General features: G+C 37.0%; 1 protein-coding gene across 2 annotated transcripts; it reads left to right on the top strand.

Moving 5' to 3' along the window:
- Positions 1-2,668: 2,668 nt before the first annotated feature.
- LOC100259727 (probable mitochondrial import inner membrane translocase subunit TIM21) lies at positions 2,669-20,057 on the top strand. 2 transcript variants are annotated; one of them, XR_788446.3, is made up of 9 exons: positions 2,669-3,126; positions 9,495-9,560; positions 9,656-9,674; positions 14,093-14,256; positions 16,363-16,541; positions 17,581-17,629; positions 18,548-18,667; positions 19,601-19,828; positions 19,968-20,057. XR_788446.3 is itself a non-coding variant. In XM_002263172.4 (8 exons), exons 1-8 carry the CDS (start codon positions 2,938-2,940, stop codon positions 19,757-19,759), a joined length of 945 nt encoding a protein of 314 aa, XP_002263208.1. In that variant the 5' UTR covers positions 2,669-2,937; the 3' UTR covers positions 19,760-20,057. The 2 variants fall into 2 exon arrangements, 1 of the variants encoding a protein (XP_002263208.1); XM_002263172.4 differs by having other exon boundaries at positions 19,601-20,057.
- The last annotated feature ends 190 nt before the right edge of the window (positions 20,058-20,247 follow it).

Genomic DNA, 20,247 nt, shown 5'->3' with positions numbered 1-20,247 from the left:
GTGTGATGCACTGTCACAAGACCCACCTACCATCTTATTAACACCCTCACCATTTACCTCACCTACACCCTCCAACCCATATCTTAGCCTAACCTACTTGCATTTATCCTTATAGGTCTGGTCTATCATACTTCCTTCCTCGACTTTTCTCTTACTATCCTTTCTACTCCTCTCTCTTGGACCTTTGCTCCCTTAGCTTGTCTCCCTAATACCCACACGATGACTACCATGTCCCAAAATAATATTTACAAGCCCATTCAAAAACTCAATCTCATAACTCGCCTCACCACCTTAGATGACCTTGAACCAACCACTTTGACCCAAGCCTTAAAATATCCAAAATGGTGTTGGTCTATATTTGAGGAATATGATGCTCTTGTTTGAAATGGGACATGGGAGTTAGTTCCACCTACCCTCACATAAAGCCTTGTTGGTTACAAATGGATTTTTCAGACTAAACGCCAATTTGATGGTTCTATTGATAAGTTTAAAGCTCGTCTAGTTGTGAAAGGCTTTAACCAACAACCAAGAGTATATTATCATGATACATTTAGTTTGGTGGTTAAACCCACCATCGCGCACCTTATTCTTAGTATCACAGTTAGTTGTGAGTGGTCTCTTCATCAACTTGATGTTAACACTGCTTTCTTGCAAGGCCATCTTTTCGAGGATGTGTATATGGCGGAACCACCAAGTTTTGTTGACTCTAACTATCCTTTTTACATGTGTAAACTTCACAAGGCCATATATGGGCTCAAGCAAACTCCACATGCTTGGTATCATGAGCTTCGCCAATTTCTTATTGTCTCCGACTTTAAAAATTCTTATGTCGATACCTCATTATTTACTCTCAACACAAGTAGTCATACTATTTATCTTCTCGATTATGTTGATGACATTACTATCACAGGAAGCAATGTTGACGTGGTACAAAGTTTTGTGGTCCTACTAGCCCAACAATTTGCTTTTAAGGACCTTGGACCCCTTAACTACTTTCTTGGTTTGCAAGTTGTTCTGCACAAACATGAGCTTCTTTTCTCACAACATCGATACATTTAGGATTTGCTTGCTCGTACCAAAATGACTAATGCTAAATTGGTTGCTACACCTTTTCCCATCAACCCAACACTTACGCTTTACTCTAGCTTTGTTCTCACTAATCCCATAGACCATTGAGTTGTTGTTGGGAATCTACAGTACTTATCACTCACACGCCCAGATATATCCGTTGCGGTGAATAAACTCTCGTAGTTTATGCATCGTCCCACCACCAACCATTGGGCTACTGTGAAGCACCTACTGTGTTATTTATGTGGCACTTCTCACCATGACTTTCTATTCCATCATGACTCTCCTTTGTTGCTCCATATTTTCTCTGATGCCAATTAGGCCAGTAATAAGGATAACTTCACTTCAACAAGTGCTTATATTGTTTATCTTGGTCACAATCCCATCTCATGAAGTTCCAAGAAGCAGTGTACTGTTGCCCATTCATCTACAAAAGTTGAATACAAATCGGTTGCTACTACAGTTGCCAAACCCAATTAGGTGTGCTCTTTTTTTATTGAACTTGACATTCAACTTCCACAAACACTTGTGATTTATTGCGACAATGTTGGTGCTACTCATCTTTGCTCCAATTCAATTTTTCATTCATGCATGAAACATGTGGTCATTGATTTTCACTTCATTTGTGATCAAATTTAGAATGGTGCTCTTCGTGTTGCTCATGTATCATCTGAAGATCAACTAGAGGATGCTCTTACCAAACCACTTCCATGCACCCGCTTTGTTTCTCTCATGTTTAAGATTGGACTCTCCACCTGGAGCTCCATCTCGTGGGGGTATAATAAAGGAAGATAACATATTATCTTTCAATTACTAATTTGTTTCTTTTTGTAAATGATCTATTGATTGTAAATTAGTTATATTCTTGGTCATGATTTTAGGTAATTAGAAAACTTCAAAGATTCATATTCTTTGTACATGTATATATATATTCTTTGAAATAAAATGAATAACATATAATAATTTACCAATCTTATTCGTCTTTAACACTAGTGAAGACTAATATTTTTGCCTAGGAAGCATTTGGGGCAGACTTTTTACTCTTGACTAGTACAAAAGGAGGGGTTGGAATATCTTGAATATGTGTTATTTGTGCGAAAGAGATGAGGAAACTATAAATCACTTTCTTTGTTTTTCTCCAAGGCAAAAATGTTGTGAAACTTGATTTATTCCATTTTTGGAAGTTAAGTGAATTTTGCACTTCTTTGTTAGAGGGGATCTATTGGGTTGATATGGTTTTTTCATGGGTAAAAAATGGAATTAAGTATGGAAGACAACTTCTTTGTGCTTGTTGTGGATTATTTGAGAGGAAAGAAATAGAAGAACTTTTGATGATGTTAAATAATCCTATCAAGATATTAGATTTGTTTTTATGTATACTTTTGTAAATTGGGTTAAGGTGTATATAGAATATTACATGTTGTCTTTGTTAGATTTTATGGATTGGTTGAATTTATGGTAAGGAAAAACTTTTTCTTTTCTTACTTGCTTCGTACCTTAAAAAAAGTTAGGGTTTTGTGTGGGTGAATAAAGGTAAGGGGCAATTTGGTCTTTTTGCCTCCGTGTAAGGGTTTTGGAAGATGAGGTCGGTCACGTGCTAGGGTTTTTCTTTTCTCACCCTCTCTAAAACCGCCCCATCACGTGCATATCACGTGCCTGCAACAATACTATGGCGAAGGCGACGAAGGCAATTGGGGTTTGGGGTTTGTGAAATCGAGGAAACTGTATCTCGGCCTTTGATTTTCTTTCCATTTAGCCAACTGGGTTTTGTACAAAATTCTCAGTTTCATTGCCCTGAAAGAGTTGAAGAAATTAACGGCTATCCAGTTTCAGTTTTGGATCAGTAGGAGCGGGGTTAGTTTCTTGAAGATGCACCATATGAAGAAGCATGCAGTTTCATCCTTGAAGCGTAGATGGTCTGGTATTATAAAATCCCCAAATGGGGTTTGTTCCCTTGTGGAGCATAAGCCTTCAATGTGTGTATCTGATGCGGGTCTTTCTGGGTTCTCGTCTATAGTCTCTGAGAGGACTGCCTTCAATCCGGGTACCACAAACAGGGTACGGGTTTTTCTCAGTTTTATTTCATTGTTTTGTATTAATCTTCTTGTTTCCATTGCTTTTATTTTTTATTTTAGATGCTTGGTGTAATTCATTTATTACCCAACAAACCCACCTAGGATTCACATTCTTCTCAGTAATGCTCTTGTTGGTTGTATTTAGGGGATGCTAAAGGCGGGCTACTTTAGCAAAAGATGATAGGGAGTGTAGGATTTTGGTTCAGAGGATATGTTCGTTGTTGTGCTTCTCGTTAGTACTTGAAATAAAACGTTATTCTTGGGGGAAAATTGCTGTTCTTTGGGGAAAGAAAAATTCCCATAGATTAGATTTCATGAGTGGGATTTGGGGTCAGGGGTTTTGAAAATAGTGGGGAAGTGGTCTACTTGTGGATTTGAAATGAGAGAGAGAAATGATTCTCGTGATGATTAATGTTGCTCTTGATTGGTTAAGCATATTGCATTGTTGGTTGTGGGGAGGAAATTGTGTTGTAACGGTGTAAGCATGTCTAGGCCTGAATGTTATGGATACTTGAGTGGAGGGGTTCTTCTTTTGAGAGTTGGCATTGTTGTTCCACTACAAACCAAAATTACCGTTATATTTTCTATGACTAAACGCTGAAGGTGAATTCAATGAATCCTTAGTCTTGGATACTTAATGAAGTTGACTTTTCTTTTCCTGTTTCCAATTTTTAGGGAATGGAACAAATCTATGCAAAATAGATTGTTGTGCACACTAATATTTTGCGAGGCCTATAGTGATCAATTGAGATATTTGAGTTGGTTGTTTATGTGGTTTGAGGCGCCTTTTGGTTTAAAAGTGAATATGGATAAAAGTGAAGTTATTCTTGTGGGGGGTAGAGACTTTGGAGGATGTTGTTTTGGTGTTGGGATGTAGAGTAAGGAAGGTACCCACTTCTTATTTAGGTCTTCCTTTGAGTGCCCCTTTTAAATTTCCCAGGGTATGGGATGCAGTAGAAGAGAGATTTTTTTTTTGATAAGTAAGCAAGCAATAGATTGAGAAGCGACAAAAATCCATAAGGCATACATGGAGTATACACAGTAGCCTAAACCAAAAGACACAAAAAACAAACAATCTCACCAGCCCTTAAGTGGACGCTAGCCACTCCAAAAAGCCTAAGAGAGACAAGGACTCCTCACCAATGTACACCCGAGCCCAACTCCATAGATTACAAACAAAAGAATTTTTAAGCTTTTGAATAGCTAAAGACCTCCCCTAAAAGCTAACCCATTCCTCTCCTTCCAAACCATTCAAAAAATACATAACAGGATGGAATTCCAAATCTTTTTCCTTTTTTTCCCCACAAAAGGGCCCTTCCAACTGAACAACACCTCTTTAACTATCTTTAGGAACACCCACGGAACCCCAAACAAGGCGAGTATGATCTCCCAAAGGACCCTGACCACTATACAGTGTAAAAGAATATGATTTACAGTTTATTCTTCACAACCACACAAAAAACAACGATTAGAGAGCTGCCATCCCCGTTTTTTAAGCCTATCTAGGGTGAGAATCTTCCCCCAAGTGGCCTCCCAAGCAAAAAAAGCAGCTTTGGTTGGAGTCTTATCCGCCCAAATGTTCTTCTTCAGGAAAGAGAGAGTCATTGGGAGCGACCAGCAAAATATAAGCGTCCTTAACCCCAAAAATGCCACTTCCCCCACCTTTCCAAAAAACTGAATCCTTCTCTGAAGATATCTTGCAATCCCTTAACAAAATCAGCAACTCCCCTATCAAATCCAACTCCCAATCATTAAAATCTTTAGAAAATTTGAGGTTCCAACCTTCTTGACCAAAGCTAGAGTCCCACACTTCATTAATCGTTGCATTCCTATGGACCTCCAAGGTAAATAACTGGGGGAAGATTTGGGACAACGTTGCATTGCTGCACTAATGATCAATTTAGAACTTAATTTTAGTCCCTTTACCCACTTTAAACTGGAAATTATCCTAACACCAGCAAGCCTCCTTCAGAATCTCCTTCCAAACCCCCACTCCATACGTCCCACGAACCTCATTAGTCCTCCACCCAAACCCCTCTTAGCCATACTTCACCAACAACACCTTCTTCCAAAGATTATCCTTTTCAATGGCTAATCTCCAAACCCATTTTCCCAGCAAGACCTTTTTCAGAAGGATAATCTTCCTTAAGCCTAGACCACCCTTCTCCTTTTGAGCACACGCCACCTCCCAATTGATTAAGTGGACTTTCCTTTCCAAGCTTCCCCCTCCCCAAAGGAAGTCTCTTTGTAATTTTTCTAGTCTTTTTGCAACAATCTTGGGCATTCAAAAAAGGGACAATTGGTAAATTGGCATGTTGGCCAGCATGCTCTTAATAAGGGTGATTGTCCCGCCTTTGGAAATATATTGTCTTTTCCACAAGGCTAGTCTTCTCCTCATTCTCTCTTCCACCCCATCCCACATAGAAGGAGTCTTGTGATAGGCTCCTAAAGGCAGCCCCAAATAAACAGTGGGCAAAGACCCCACCCTACACCCTAGCTCCACTGCCATTTCCTCAATCTTTTCCACCTCTCCAACTGGAATTAATTCGCTTTTGGCCAGATTGATCCTTAAACCGGAAGCAGCCTCAAACCAAGCCAAAGTCCAACTCAAGAAAGTTAGATTCTCTTTCCTTGCTTCATAGAATATGATTGTATCATCAGCAAAGAGTAAGTGGGACACATTTAACTCCATCATTCCTCCCCCCTGAAGCTTACAGCCTGAAATGAACCCCCCATCCGCGACCCTTCTTAAAAGTGCATTTAGCACTTCCATTCCCAACACAAAAAAGTAAGGAGAAAGAGGGTCTCCTTGACGCAACCCCTTGGTGCTTGAAAAGAAGCCTACAGGCACCCCATTGACCAGAACAGAGAACTTGGCAGTTGAGATGCATCGCCAAATCCACTTCATCCACTGATACCCAAAGCCCATCTTATGCAAAACCTTCATTAGAAACCTCCAATTTATGCTGTCATAGGCTTTTTCAATGTCCAATTTACAAATCAGCCATTTCTCTTTTCGTTTTTGCCAAAAGTCAACCACCTCATTAGCTATAAGCGAGGCATCCAAAATCTGTCTACCCTACAAACGCGTTTTGATCCTCGGAAATCACCTTTTGTAAAACCTTCTTCAGCCTATTAGCCAGCACCTTAGCTAACAACTTGTACAAACCCCTTAGAAGGCTAATGGGCCGGAAATCCCCCAAGTTCTCAGCACCCCCTTTCTTTGGAATAAGGATTAACACTGTGGAAGAAACAATACCTCTCTAAGGGTGGGAGGCTTACCTTGATCAAAAACACCTTATCAAGTCTTCCGATTTATTTCATGTCTTTTTTTGTTATCCCTATAAAGGTGTGTTCAAGACTTGAAAAGATCCAAAGGGATTTTTTATGGGGCGGTGGTGCCGTAGAGAAAAAGCATTATTTGGTGAATTGGAATTGTGTGGATAAGAAGGAGGGAGGTCTAGGAATTTGTAGTCTTGTAGCCCTAAACAAACCCTTGCTTGGGAAGTGGAGTTGGAGATTTGTTGAAGAGAGGGAGCCCCTTTGGAGACAAATCATCATTGGGAAGTTTGGAGTAGAGGAAAGGGTGGTGTTTGAGAGGAGTGAGAGAAGGCTATAGTGTGGGGGTGTGGAAAGCAATTAGAAATGAGTGAGAAGGCATAAGATGTAGATCCCATTTTATAGTAGGGAATGGGAGAAGGGTTAAGTTTTGGAAAGACTTGTACTACAAGGACCAAATCTTGAAAGAAGCTTTCTCTAACATATTTCTATTGGCAGTAAACAAAGATGGTTGGGTGTTAGAAGCATGGGGGGAGGGTGGGGATCTGAATAGTTGGAGCCTTAGCTTTTTAAGACGTCTTAATGATTTGGGAGATGGGAGAAGTGGAGTCTTTGTTTCAAAAACTACAACCATTAATTGTGAGAAAAGAAATGGAGGACATTCTGAGCTAGAGAGAAAGTAAAGATGGCAAATTTTCAGTTAGATCCCTTTATTGCTTCTACATGAGGGCTTCTAAAGATCCTTTTCTATGGAGTATTATTTGGAGGTCTTGGGCTTTAGTGAGGGTGAGTTTTTTTGCTTGGGAAGCTTCTTGGAGCAGAATTTTGACTTTCGACCAGCTGAAAAGGAGGGGATGGAATATCCCAAATAGGTGCTACTTGTGCAAAGAAAAGGAGAAAACCATTGACCACCTACTCTTGTTTTGTGGCAAGGTTAGATTGTTGTGGAACTTGATCTACTCCCTTTTCGATGTGTAGTGAGTTATACATTCCTCAATTATGAGGATTCTGTTAGTTTGGCACGGTTCTATTGTGGGTAAAAAAAGGGAGAAAGCGTGGAGGGTTGCTCCCTTATGTTTGATGTGGACTTTATGGAAGGAAAGGAATGGAAGAGCCTTCAATGACATCGAGTGATCTGACCAAGCAATCAAATCTTTTTTCATGTGTACTTCTGTGAATTGGGTTAGGGTGTATATAAAGAATCACACTTTGTCTATGATTGATTTTATAGATTGATTGTTTGTCAAGTATGGGAGAGACCTTTTTTTGTCTCCTTACTGCTTAGCTTTTTTGGACATTGTTTGTATATTTTGTTTGTGTTGTTTTCACCGTTTTTAAGCATTTCTAATGCAAGCCCTTTTATTACCTATCAAAAAAAGAAAAAAAAAAAAATAGAAGTGGTGCTATTTTAAGCAAGGGTCTGGTTTGGATTTTAAGAGATTTAACTCAAACTCTTCTTGTTTTAGAAATCCTTATGCATCATCAACCATTTAGTAATAAACGACTGAGCCCCATTGACACCAAATCAGACCATTTCAAATGAGATAAAGACTTTGAGTTCCAAATAGCAGTCGTGAAAGAGCAATGGACTGAAAAATGGTAAACAGGCTCTGAATAGGCTCTGCACATGATATTTCAGATCAGAATTGGCCAATCTCGGGTAAACAGAGATGTTAATCCAATTACTGCTTGAACATCAGTGGGAAAGAATTGATACTGAGTTGGGATTTTAGTAAACTTTCTTAAGGAGCTGTTAGTCAAAAATATATATTGTAAATGGTATCACTTGGAATAAGATAGGTATATGATGTCCAGTTCTGTTTTTTTGGAACACAATTACAATTAATGTCCTGAATTTAATAATTATTTTTATAACTTATTCGGTTCACATATCCCTCGACTAGATGGGATAATATAAGTCAAGACATGTGGCAGTTGGACATCCAAGTGAGTTCAGGTTGGGTTGGGTTTTAGAATAACCTGTCAACCAGGAAAAAAAATCAAGCCAATTAGTGTTCTAATTGGTGAGTCCAGCAGGTTTAACCCACAAAAGAAGGGAGCTTAAAACCTTTCTTTCTATTTCATTCTTCGAAGTTTCTTCTATATTACTCCTTCCAATACAGACCCAAGAGGGGCTATCCTCCTTCCTTTCTCTGCTTCACGTGAGGAACTGTGCTAGCCACTTTAATAAATCCCTGGCATCTTCTCCTAGAAGACCCATACTCCTCTTAGGAGCATCAAAGCATGGACTTTTGGACTTGGGCTGCTGGGTAATGCTGGAGGAGGTGGTTGATGGATGCATGTTTGTTTTGCATATGAAGGACCAGTTAGGAAGAAGAATTCCTGTGACTATCAATTAATCATGGTTCAGATCCTCTTTGGGTTGCTTTCACATAAAAATCGGGCCAGGGACATTGAAAAACTTATTCCTCTCTCTGTCCAGCTAACCCCCTTGAAAAATGATGTCACCATGAACCTCCTTTCATTAGATTCCCTCCACTCTACTATATCTTCACTTACCATGTTGGGCCTCGCTATGGAAGTTCCAAACCACTCCGGAAAGTTTCATCCTGTATAGAGGGTGTAGGGTTGGGTTGATTTCTGCTATGGGGTGCGTATCCACCCTTAAGACGCTACCAAATGCCAGAAAGGGATATGCATATTCATTCAATCATCTTGAGACAGTCGTATTGGTAATATAACAACCTAACTTTATGCAAAGATTATGATGGATACAGCCTGTTTGGATCCTCTGTATGAATATAGTTTTCAAGAATAAGTTTCCAAAAACAAGAACATAGAATGAGTTTTTAGTATTCCTGAAAGGCATATCCAAACAGTTTTTGAACCATCTTCTGTTCTCAAAGAACAGAACCAAATAGACAAATTCTTGTCTTGTTTCCTTTCAGCTCATGGTTTTCATAATGCTACATAGTTGTTTAAGTAAGAAGTTCTTAGTTTTATGATGCTTAAAACTTGTTGTAAGTCATGATACAACATTTTCCAAGAGCATTGATTCTCAATATGACATGTCTGTATTTGAAAATGAAGACATTTTATGTGGTGATGCAGCTGCAGGTATTAATTAAGTCAAGAAATCTGAGACAATCTGCTGTTAATGCCAACTGTATTATTAAGGTCAATGGATCAGTTCTTATTCACTTCTATTTGACCTAAGCCCATGGCAGAAGATTGATTTTTTATTTTTTATTTTTTATTTTTTTCGCCTGCAGGATGTACGTGGAGTTGACGGTTAGTTAATTTCTTATATAAATTCACTATACTAATTAAGTATTTCTCAGCTAACTCTTGTTAGTATGCATGGGAAAATAGTTTGTTGTGCTCTCTTGAGACTACATATTATTTGTTATTGTATTTTTGGTTTATTGGACATTTTGTCTTATGATGACCAGGATGCAATATATTCTCATTGAAGTGGTCATGTGGTTCATATTGAAGGGTGGGGACCCACTATTCCATTGTTTCATCTTTCATAGCTTTGAGAGATGACCTACCATCTATTCATACACATCCTCTTTTAGTCAATTAGGAAAATGATGTTTCAAAAAATTTATGCAACTCTGGCACATGATTACTGATGCAGTCAATGATTTGTCACCTGTGAAAAATGTATTTTTTATTGATGGAGGAATTTGGGATTCAGGAATTATAGAATCAGGGAAATTTGGAAATGAAGAAAATTGGAAAATATGATCAGAAAATTGGAGGCCAAGCTACAGATATTGACCAAATTTGAGAGAATCCCCAAATAATTTTGTGGAATTCCTGGACTTCTGAGTTCAATGGGGTGGATCTCATATATTGATTTGACAACATGTTCTGCAGAGAAAAAGAGGCAGATTTTGAGACACACATCGGCCAGGAATCTTTGGCTTGAAGGCAACTTTTCTTAAAATCTAAATCATATTTCTGAGTAGGTTTATTAAGTTTAGAATTATTTGGTACTGTGAACAATTAGTGCCCTTTGAAAGTATTGAAAAGGCCCATGATTAGGAAGTTCTTAAAAACTTTGTAGAATTTTGTTATTGGGCATAAGTTTTGGCTCTTTTGAAGGGCTTTGCCCATCTAAGCATATTAAGAAAGATGAGATCTGCTTATGTTCTACCTTACTTCAAAGTTTACTTTTTTGAGGGATAAAGCATTTCAAATGAAATACTCCAGTCAGAAGAAACTATGAAATAGATATTTTTAAGAGGGTAAGGAACATTGTCCTTGCTGTAGCATTAAACTCTTTTGGAAACAGAAACTAGTTTCAGTAAAATTATCCAGACACAGTATAAGTTCTTATCAGACTTCAAAAAATGCTTTTGACTTCCAAGATTCAATCCAATTAGGACCTTGAAGTGTTGGTTCATGCTTTAGCCAGGAATTCTGGTTCTTGGTTGCCTTCCTTCCTTACCCACTGAACCTCCACATGAGAAGAAACAGAAGGTCCCTGATTTTCCCAGTCAGTAGTCATATCCTTCTCTTGAACCAGTCAATGACCACCAGAGCTTCTTATCCAACCTTGAAATGTCTGTGTTTTTGGAGAAGAAGGTTCTTTCAAACCCTCATGCATTATCAAGATCTTGGCCTGAATGGTTAAACCCGCTCTTATTGGCAATTTTAATGTGAACTTTTTTTCTCTATTTTTATTTTTATTTTTATTTATTTATTTATTTTTATTTTTTTTTAAGAATTTATATTTGGTGAACTTTAAGCCAACTTCAAATAATTGGGAAAAAGGCTTTCCAGCTGAAATTTATTTTGAGGGAACCTTACTATCCATAAACTGTGGTTCTGTGCAAAGGATTGGAACTGGTAAAATTATATTACATTTTCACTACTGTGTAATTTGGCTATTCATTCTTGTTATTGTTAGACATGGACATGGTGTGATACTTCTAAGAGCTTGATTGGTATTGCCCATATCTGATATTACAATATCTGCAATTTAATCATTTTGTAGCATACTCAGGTAATGTTTTGGTTGACATTGTATGCATAGCTGGATATGAGAGGAATCTGTCTATGATCTGTATGGCACATGAAAAACCTTTATATTTTAGGGTTTCTTAATTGAGGGTTTTGTTGAGCAATTGGTGCTATTAGGGCCGGCCTCCCTTTTTTGCCCTTCCCCCCCCCCCCCCCCCCCCCCCCCCCCCCTCCCCTCCCCCCCCCTTCTTTTTTTCCCCCCTTTTTGTACCAATACAGGACCCCCAAACAAGCTATGTTATAAAATTAGAAGCAGATGAAAATGAAATCCTTTGTTTAGTGGGAAACAATATGGAGTGAAAAGTGCACCTAGGATCTAGTAGTGATTGCCACTGCATATTTTGATGCAGCGGAAGGTTTGTTTCAAAACGAAACAGAAAAACGCTCAAGAACCAACACAAAGATCACAATAGGATCTCAAAATTAGAGAATAATTCTGAAAAAATATATTGAACTCCTCTGTAATAATTACAACGAGCCTTTAAATAATGTTTGTAATGCAAAAATAAAGGAAATAACTGAAATAGGAAACTAGAAATAGGAAACCAAGGTAATTGGAAACTAGGAAAACTAGGAAAGAAATAGGAAGCTAATGATGAACTTACAATAGAAACTAATAATGTAGAAAATAGAAACTAACCTAAAATAGAAACTAATGGTGTAGGAAATAGAAACTAATCTAAAATAGAAACTAATGATGTAGGAAACTAAAAAAGAAACTAATGGAAATAGAAACTAATGATGTAGGAAGCTAAAAATAGAAACTACTGATGATTGTGTGCTGCATCATATTTTGAGTGATTTAACACTAAAAAAGACTCTGGAATCAACAGTGGATGAACTCATATTGATTGGTTGAGCGTTTGTTAGTGGAAGAGTGTTTTGTGTGCATGTTTGAGGTAGTTTTGTTTGTTGTTTTTACATCCTTGTATACCCCGTGTACTTGAGGTGTTTTTACATCTTTTATATATTCTTGTTTGCCTATCAAAAAAAAAAAAAATCATTCCAATAAAAATGATCAAACAGACTCATGCCAATCTTGGAGATAGAAACTCACTACAATATGCATATCAAAACTATCTTGGGGATGATCTTGGAAAATAAGTTACTATGTGATCCAAGTCTGAAACTAAAAGTTAGCAATGCAACTGGATAAACAGCAAAATCCACTTGTTGACCAATTTTCTATTATTTTAAATAACCTCTGAAATATTTCTGGGTTGGGTTAATCTAAACAAGCTTACACTTTGGTCAGAAGATTGTTGCAGGCCAGCAATATTTGTGGCTCTTGAGACCGACTTCCCTATGCCAGTACATTCTTTCTGTTACATCAAGACTGTTGGAAATGTAACATCCATTGCTCATTAGTAAAATGGACTTTGACATGTGAAGGTAACCTACAGTGTGAAAGTAGGGTAAGAGTGTTAGAAGGTGGCTGTGATGTAAGCATTATGTAACTTTGGAGTTAGGTTGGCCTTCCACTATCAAGAACTTGTACCATTGTGAATAGTAGTCAACCTATTGGTACTGTAATTAGTACCCAAATTAGGAAATAGGTCCAGCTTTCCAATTAAGAAGAAAATTATACTGTTCAGGTAGACGCTAATGGGTTATCACTTATTAGTCAATGTCTTTTGTCCTTTTTGAAAAAAAGAGGCAAGTTCAATGCTCCCAATTTCATGATCACAGCATTTGAATCAATTTTGAAAGTGGCCTATTCCATATAGGAAGGTGAATGATGTTACATCATAACCTCAAAGGGGGTGAAAAAGATTCTTAAAAACCTCTAGGATTTGGAATGATAATAGTCTGTCTACTCAGGGGAGGATTTTGATATTTTTCAGCTTTTGATGTTTTTACCTCTGGCGTCTTGGTTAGTTTGAGTTTGTTGTCAAACAAACTCAAACTAACCAAGTCACCAAGTTCACACAGCTTGATTAGGAATGTAATCTCAGTGACTATCTAATTGATTGGCTTACTGATCATTTGTTGGCAGATTCAACAATTGATGAAATTTTATCCTAAACTGTTGAGTGATCTCCTTCTCACTTATCATTATTTTAGCTATAAGATGCAGTGTTTGTGTTTTGACTATGGAGATCTTGAGTTACACCGGCTTTGGTGTTTGATCTCTTCCATAGATGGCAATTTAATGCAAGGGATGGTTGAAGCATCTAAATAAAGAGCTGCTGTATCCATGGTTTGTTGCATTTGGAAGGATTTTAGTGGAAGAACTGGCAATCCTTGCTTTTGAGATTATTTTCTTTGATCTTGATCCCTCATTTTCATGTGTATTCAGGGTGCTGTCTATTTCAGTTCTTTTTGTCAACTAGGTGTTTTTGCCTTTGGATCCTAGATGTAGTTTTGTATACCTTGAGTTTGGATTTTATCATTTCATTATTATTTAAAAAATATCTTAATGCTTTTATAAATTACAAGTTAGCTCATAAAATCCTGGTGAAACTTTGAAATATTGGTCTTTGGAACAATATGTTAGCAGTTTTTTTTTTTTTTTTGAATCAGCATCTGAGCAACTGTTGATGTGAGTCACTCAGATGCATGTCTGGTTGCCAAATGTTTATGCTAGAATGAATGCAGGAGGGAAGGAGGATTTAAATGTTCTTTTATCTAGTTCATTTCTATTGCAATTTTTTAATGAATACTAATGTTTGCAGGAACCTCTGTTCTGTCTGCAAGGTGGCAGACAAGGGAACGGATAGTTGGCTTCTGCTCACCATACCGACCCATTGAAACCCATGGAAAAAGTACTGTGGTTCCATGCTTTGCTAGATCCTGTGCATCAACGGCTTCAAAGTCACCAGAAGAAAAACAATCTGAGGTTTGATTTTTGAATTTAACTCACTGAAAATCATTTAATTTTGTTTATCTAGATTTTTTTTTTTTTCTGTGGGAAGCTCAACTTAAGCACACGGTTTTCTTTTGTTGCTGAACCATGACCGATTCACAGCACCATTATTGTTGTCATTATTATATTATGATTTTTACTGTTGTTTAACAGTGCTTGTAAAATTATACCAATGCCAAAAACTGAAAACTTGGATACCTGAAAGATTAAAATGGGATTAGAAAAAATTCTGATTCAAAAAATGATTAGAAAAAATTACCATCTCACTTTGTGCACTTGAAAAGGTACCTGATTTCCTGGGATGTATCCCATACAATTCGCTTACAAAGCATAGTTTGGATTATTTGTGAATTCTTGATAGCCACATGTCCTTGATAATGAGGAATCTGGCAGAGGCATCAAACAGGTCACCTCTGGTTCAGTTGCACTAACACCCAGAACCAAACCTGATTCTAAACATCAGCTCTGGTCTCTATTAGTCACACTTTGGGACCTCTATAGTCATAACTAATACTATAAATTCCTGATTCCTGTCAGGTACTCCACGATTTGATCATGTTTTATTATCCATTTTATTTTTCAAGGAAAATCTAAGTGTGGACAAATGAAGCAAGAAAAACTTATTCATTTTTGTCCCTGAATAATGTGACATGGTTGGTTCTGTCCAGATGCAACTATAGAATCTGAAGGCATAAGGCCAAGTGATTTGGTGGAACCAATAGATGTTTGGTATTAGAAGTCTATTGGTGCTTGATAAGGCATTACTTGTAAAGCAGATGTGGAGATATGGAGTGGTGTAGGATAGTATTGCAGGAAAGCTATAGTGGGTGAGTTTGGGGAGGAAAGTGGATGGTGCTCTAGGAAATGGGATGGATCCATATGCATCCAGCATTTGCAAAGCTCTCAGAAAACATTGGGATGTTCCATTCCAAATCTGTTCTCTGTGGGGGGGATCATTCCAAATCCAAGATTTGTTATGATTTGTGGTAGTGGCGAGCTGGCTGCCATGGGTGGGGAGAGGGGAAATAAGAGTCTATGGAAGATTGTTTCTGAGACTTGTTCAGCATTGCAGCTAATGAAAATTCTTGGATGTTTGATTTCTTGCCAGAAGAAAGGACCATTGGATCCCTAATTTCCTAAAGAGATTCCACAATTAGGAATTAGAGGAGGTGGCGTTATTTTTTTAGTTTATTGGTCTGTGCCAGTCAGAAAATAGGTTGGTAATTGTTTCACTCAGGAAAAACAAATCCACCAACTACCCAGCAAGAGCTGTGGATGTTTGGGGGATTTGTGCTCCTTCAAATGTTAGTTTCTTTGTTTGGGGAACAGTGTGGGAGAAGATTCCAATGATTACCATCTTTTGTGTAGGGGATGGATTATGGTGAATTGATGTTGTTCGCATTGTCCTATGCGAACAAAAGGAGGAATCAACTAATCAGATTCTCCCCTCATTGTAGATGTCACAGTTTTTGGTCTTTGATATTTCCCTGTTTGGAGGGTCTTGGATTTTGTATTGCTTTTCTTAAGAGCACATTGGTTAGTTGGCATGAGAGTTTTTTTGGCAACGACATGGAGAAGGTTTGGAGTATGCCCTTTTGTGCTTTATTTGTATGGCAAAGGTGGAACCTTTGGATTTTTAATGGGATGGGAGGGGCTAGGGTCCATCTAGTGGTCTCTTTTTTTTTTGTTCCCCTTTCTTTTCATGTTGTTGGTTCATTTGTGGTTCATGCATACTTCCCATCACTTGGGTCATGCCCCCCATTTTGTTAGCTGGTTATAAAGATGACTCATTTGCCTACAACAAAATGTTGGTACCAGACACCTTGACAGGATCACTCTAGTATTTTACAGATTACATCATCATATGTTTCTCAATTCTGTGATAGCTTTTGATTGCTTTAGAGACGGTATGAAGTATAATTTAATCATAAAACCCTACTTCCTTGTAACTTTGATTTCAACAGCTAATGTAATTAAAATTACTAAATTATGATGGATTAATATTAAATAAGCAATCAGATTGTTTATCCTGCCTAGTCTAGTCATGATCACAAATTGGTTTTCATCATTCCTTTGCAGACCAGAAAAGACATATCTACTGTTGAGGACCCTTTTGATGCGCCTACATACAACATCCCAGAAAAGCCTGTGACGTTTGCAGAGGGAGCTTCTTACAGCGTTATTATTCTTGTAGGCCTTGGTATTGCAGCTGCTGCAGGATATGCTGTTTTCAAGGAGCTTATATTTGAACCGAAAGAGTAAGCATTTAGATTCTTTAGTTAAAATTATGTTTTCTAATTGCCCTTGAGGCCTGGCTCAAGTGGTTAAGGGGTAGGGAGGATTTTTGTGGGAGGTTTTAGGTTCAAGTCCCAATGGGGACAAAAATTGACCTATAAAAAAAAAAAAATTGAATTGTAACTTAGGGTACGTTTAGTTGGCGGGATATGATAGAATATAATATGTAAATCCTAAGATATCATATCCCATTGGATAGGAAATGTATATCCTATAATATCATTTCCAATGGGATATGATATCCTTAAATGTTATATCCAATGAACATGAAATCTAAGGTGGTGTATGCAATGAAATATATTATATTTTGCTTAAATTTAGTTTGTAAAATGATTTTTTTTTACAAAAGAAATGGAATATATATTATTTTTCAATTTTGATATTTGTTTAAAATAAGAACTATATTGCATTCCAATATTTCCTATTAAAAATATGAAATTTCTCTTACATTTTAATAATATTTGTGATTAAAATATTTAAAATTTGTAAATAATTTTTTTATATTATGTTTTTTAATATATAAAAGTAATTATATATATAATATCAAAATATACATATATTTGTATTATTTTGAAATATATTTGATAAATATTTTTTTAGTTCTTTATTTTAATCACAAAAATTTTCTGGTCAAATTTTTTTATTTTGGAAAATAAAGATATATAAGAAATGAAAAATTGATGAAAAAATAAATTTATGATATATGTGATATGTATATCATCTTAATTTAGGATAAACATATCTTATATAGAAGGGATACAAAAAAATGATGAATAATATATCTCACCACTTATTATATCCTATGTTTGGTTAAACATAGGATAAGTGAAGGGATAATTTATCCTATTTCATTTCCAGCCAAACATGGGATAAGATATGTTATACCCTCTCTTATCGTACCCATGTTATATTCAGCCAATCAAACATGGCCTTAGGGATTTGAAGAATTTCACTTATTTATTTTTTAATATATCCCAGATTTAAAACTATGGTCTGTTACAGGTACAAAATTTTTGGGAAGGCTCTCAAAAGGGTTCAAGAAGACGGTCAGGTTTGTGCGAACCTGTGTTTCTTTGTCTTGGAGCTATTACTTCTTAGGTTGGGAAAGAGATGTGTACCCAATAGTGCAAATAATTAGTTGTGGTTGCAAGGACTTTTTTAGTAGGCAAAAGTGACTCTAGGATTGCCTTTGCGCTAGGCATAAGCCTCACAGCATGGAATTTAAGCCTCGTGAAAAACATAAATGATGTGCTGATTTGTGATAAATTGCTAATATTCATATGGCAATCATCCTTAATTTAAAGAAAAAAGGAAAAAAAGAAAAAGAAAAAGGGAATCCTCATCTTGAAAATTATAAAACATTCTAAGAAGTTGTGAAACCTTATATCTTGTTGTTTCTTTTTTTTTTTCTTTCAATGGACAGAAGAATTCTTATTGGACATACCATGTGAGTGAAGTGAATTCCGCTTTGTATTGATCAGTTGAAAACAATTGAGGAATGGAAATCATTAATTTTCTAGTATAACTTAAGACTTTTTTTAGTTAGGATGATCCTGATTTTTCTAATGTTTGATCATTTAGTTGGCATACAAAAAAATCTTTTTGAATTCCTGGAACACCCTACAATAGTTGATTAGTATATAACATGATATGTATAACACCTTGAGGTTTGAGTATTAGATCGAACTTGGCATATCCTTGGAGCCTTGTCTTGAAGCCAGCCTAAAGATTTAAACCCATCCATGCATTTCCATGCTCAAGTTGGACAATGTGATGTGCAAGTGATGGGAAAAAGTGCAGTATCCTTAATTGCTCCTTAGTAATGTATCCATTACTTGCATTTCCATGCCATTCAAAACCACAATTGTGGGATATTTGAGTATCAGATAATGGATTATGCCCCATAACTTTCATTCAGAATATGTGTTGCAATTTTGTGGTTGATATGATTTTGATTTTTCTTTATCAGGTTCGGGTCAGAATTGGATCCCCTATTACTGGTTATGGCCAGGAAAGTAGGAATCGTGCTGCTCGCCAACGGATTTCCAATAGGATTTGGACTGATGAAGATGGTGTTGAACATGTAGAGGTAACACTGTAAGCTCTTACTAGTAATGTGACAAAATTATCTTATGCTTTTTTATGACTCATAAAGTGACTATTTCTTCAAATTACTAAACCTAGCCTTAATCCCAATGCTCGGGAATCTGAGATTTGCTAAATGAATTATTTTTCACCATTCTGCTTTATCTAGGGCCATATCCACCTTTAAATCATTGACAATTACATTCCTCAAACCCAATTGCAACTAGATTCTTAGATATTTGATCCGTTGAGGGAGGGTGACGGGCTTGATAATGATACCAATGGAATAATGAGTAATGGTTCTCATTAATGGATGGAGAAGCTAGGGCCTGTTTGATAACTATTTTTTAAAGCCGTTTTTTGTTATTTAGAATAAGAAACAGTTTTCCAAACTGAAACTCATGACAAATTTTGTACCAAAAACAGTTTTTTGAGAATTTGTTTTGAGAACTGGGTGATTTTTGAGAACATATTTCAGATGTTTTCATTTGTTTTTTTGTACACTGCCCTGAGAACCAAGGAAACAAAGAAACCAGTTTAGCATTACTCTTAACCCCATTCCTAAACCCACCCTCCATCATTGTCTTTTTCTTCTCCTCCATCTTATTAGAATTGAGTTCCAAAATAAAATTTTATTTTTGAAAGCAACCATTTTTATGAAGTGTTCTAAAAACTGGTTCCCCCTCCCCACCTTCCCCTCTTTTTTTGGTTGACTTGAACCTGCTGGAATGTCCCACAATTCCTCCCCAATCCTTTACTACTCGAGTCAGGCCTCAAGGGCAAAGCATTGGATGATTCTTGAAAGTCAAATTTATAGTTATGCTTGCTAAAACTTGGGGAAATTTTGTAGAATTAAGAAACAAACATATCATCTTCTACCCCCAAATCCCATTATCTCGAAATTCCCATGTGTTAACATTGAAGCGATTAAATGTAGGTTAACTTCTATATTCGTGGCCCTCATGGAGCTGGCAAAGTTTACACAGAAATGTTTAAAGACAAGGTGGACAAGCAGTGGAAATTTACATACTTGATTGCTGAAATCAAATCTCCTTCCCCAGCACAGTTGATGCTAGAGTCATATGTTCCTGCTTGAATCGTCCACTCTAATTTCTACCAAGAACAAAAATAAAAGCAAGCTCTGGTGCCGTCCAGTTGAGATCAGGTGTGTCTTCCTGTACCAAATTACATTGAGCTGAGCCTCAACCCTGCCCCATTAGGTTCAAAATCTTATTCTCCTTTTTCTTTGATTCATTTAGAAGGGTTGAGTAAAATTAATCAGAGTCCAAGTTTTGATTGTGCAGCTGTTGGAATTATAATGACAGCTCCACGATTTGCTACAAAGGGGGCCTGTATTTGAATCAATTTGAATTTGAATGAGGATGGTTGATGTATATTTTTTTGTTAGCTAATGCTGATAGATTGAGCCGGGCCTGAACCAGACTGACTGACAGTTCGAACATTAAACCGACCGGTTAGGCTTTTATAGGAGTCCAACCCACTATAGCCGACCACATAAAGCCAGGGGGCCAAGGACTACAAAAAGCCAATGGAGAATTTAAACGAGTGCTCATCCTCCTCCGC

The sequence above is a fragment of the Vitis vinifera genome, chromosome 2 (assembly GCF_030704535.1).
Source record: "Vitis vinifera cultivar Pinot Noir 40024 chromosome 2, ASM3070453v1".
In the NCBI taxonomy this organism is placed as follows: domain Eukaryota; kingdom Viridiplantae; phylum Streptophyta; class Magnoliopsida; order Vitales; family Vitaceae; genus Vitis; species Vitis vinifera.
This window is presented reverse-complemented; position numbering and strand designations above follow the sequence as displayed.

Excerpts from the sequence above, each read along its gene's own strand:
- LOC100259727 (XM_002263172.4), top strand. The coding sequence starts at position 2,938 with ATGCACCATATGAAGAAGCATGCAGTTTCATCCTTGAAGCGTAGATGG. Across the intron at positions 17,630-18,547 it reads GGGTTCAAGAAGACGGTCAG|GTTCGGGTCAGAATTGGATC; the intron begins GTTTGTGCGAAC and ends TTTCTTTATCAG. Across the intron at positions 18,668-19,600 it reads ATGGTGTTGAACATGTAGAG|GTTAACTTCTATATTCGTGG; the intron begins GTAACACTGTAA and ends GATTAAATGTAG.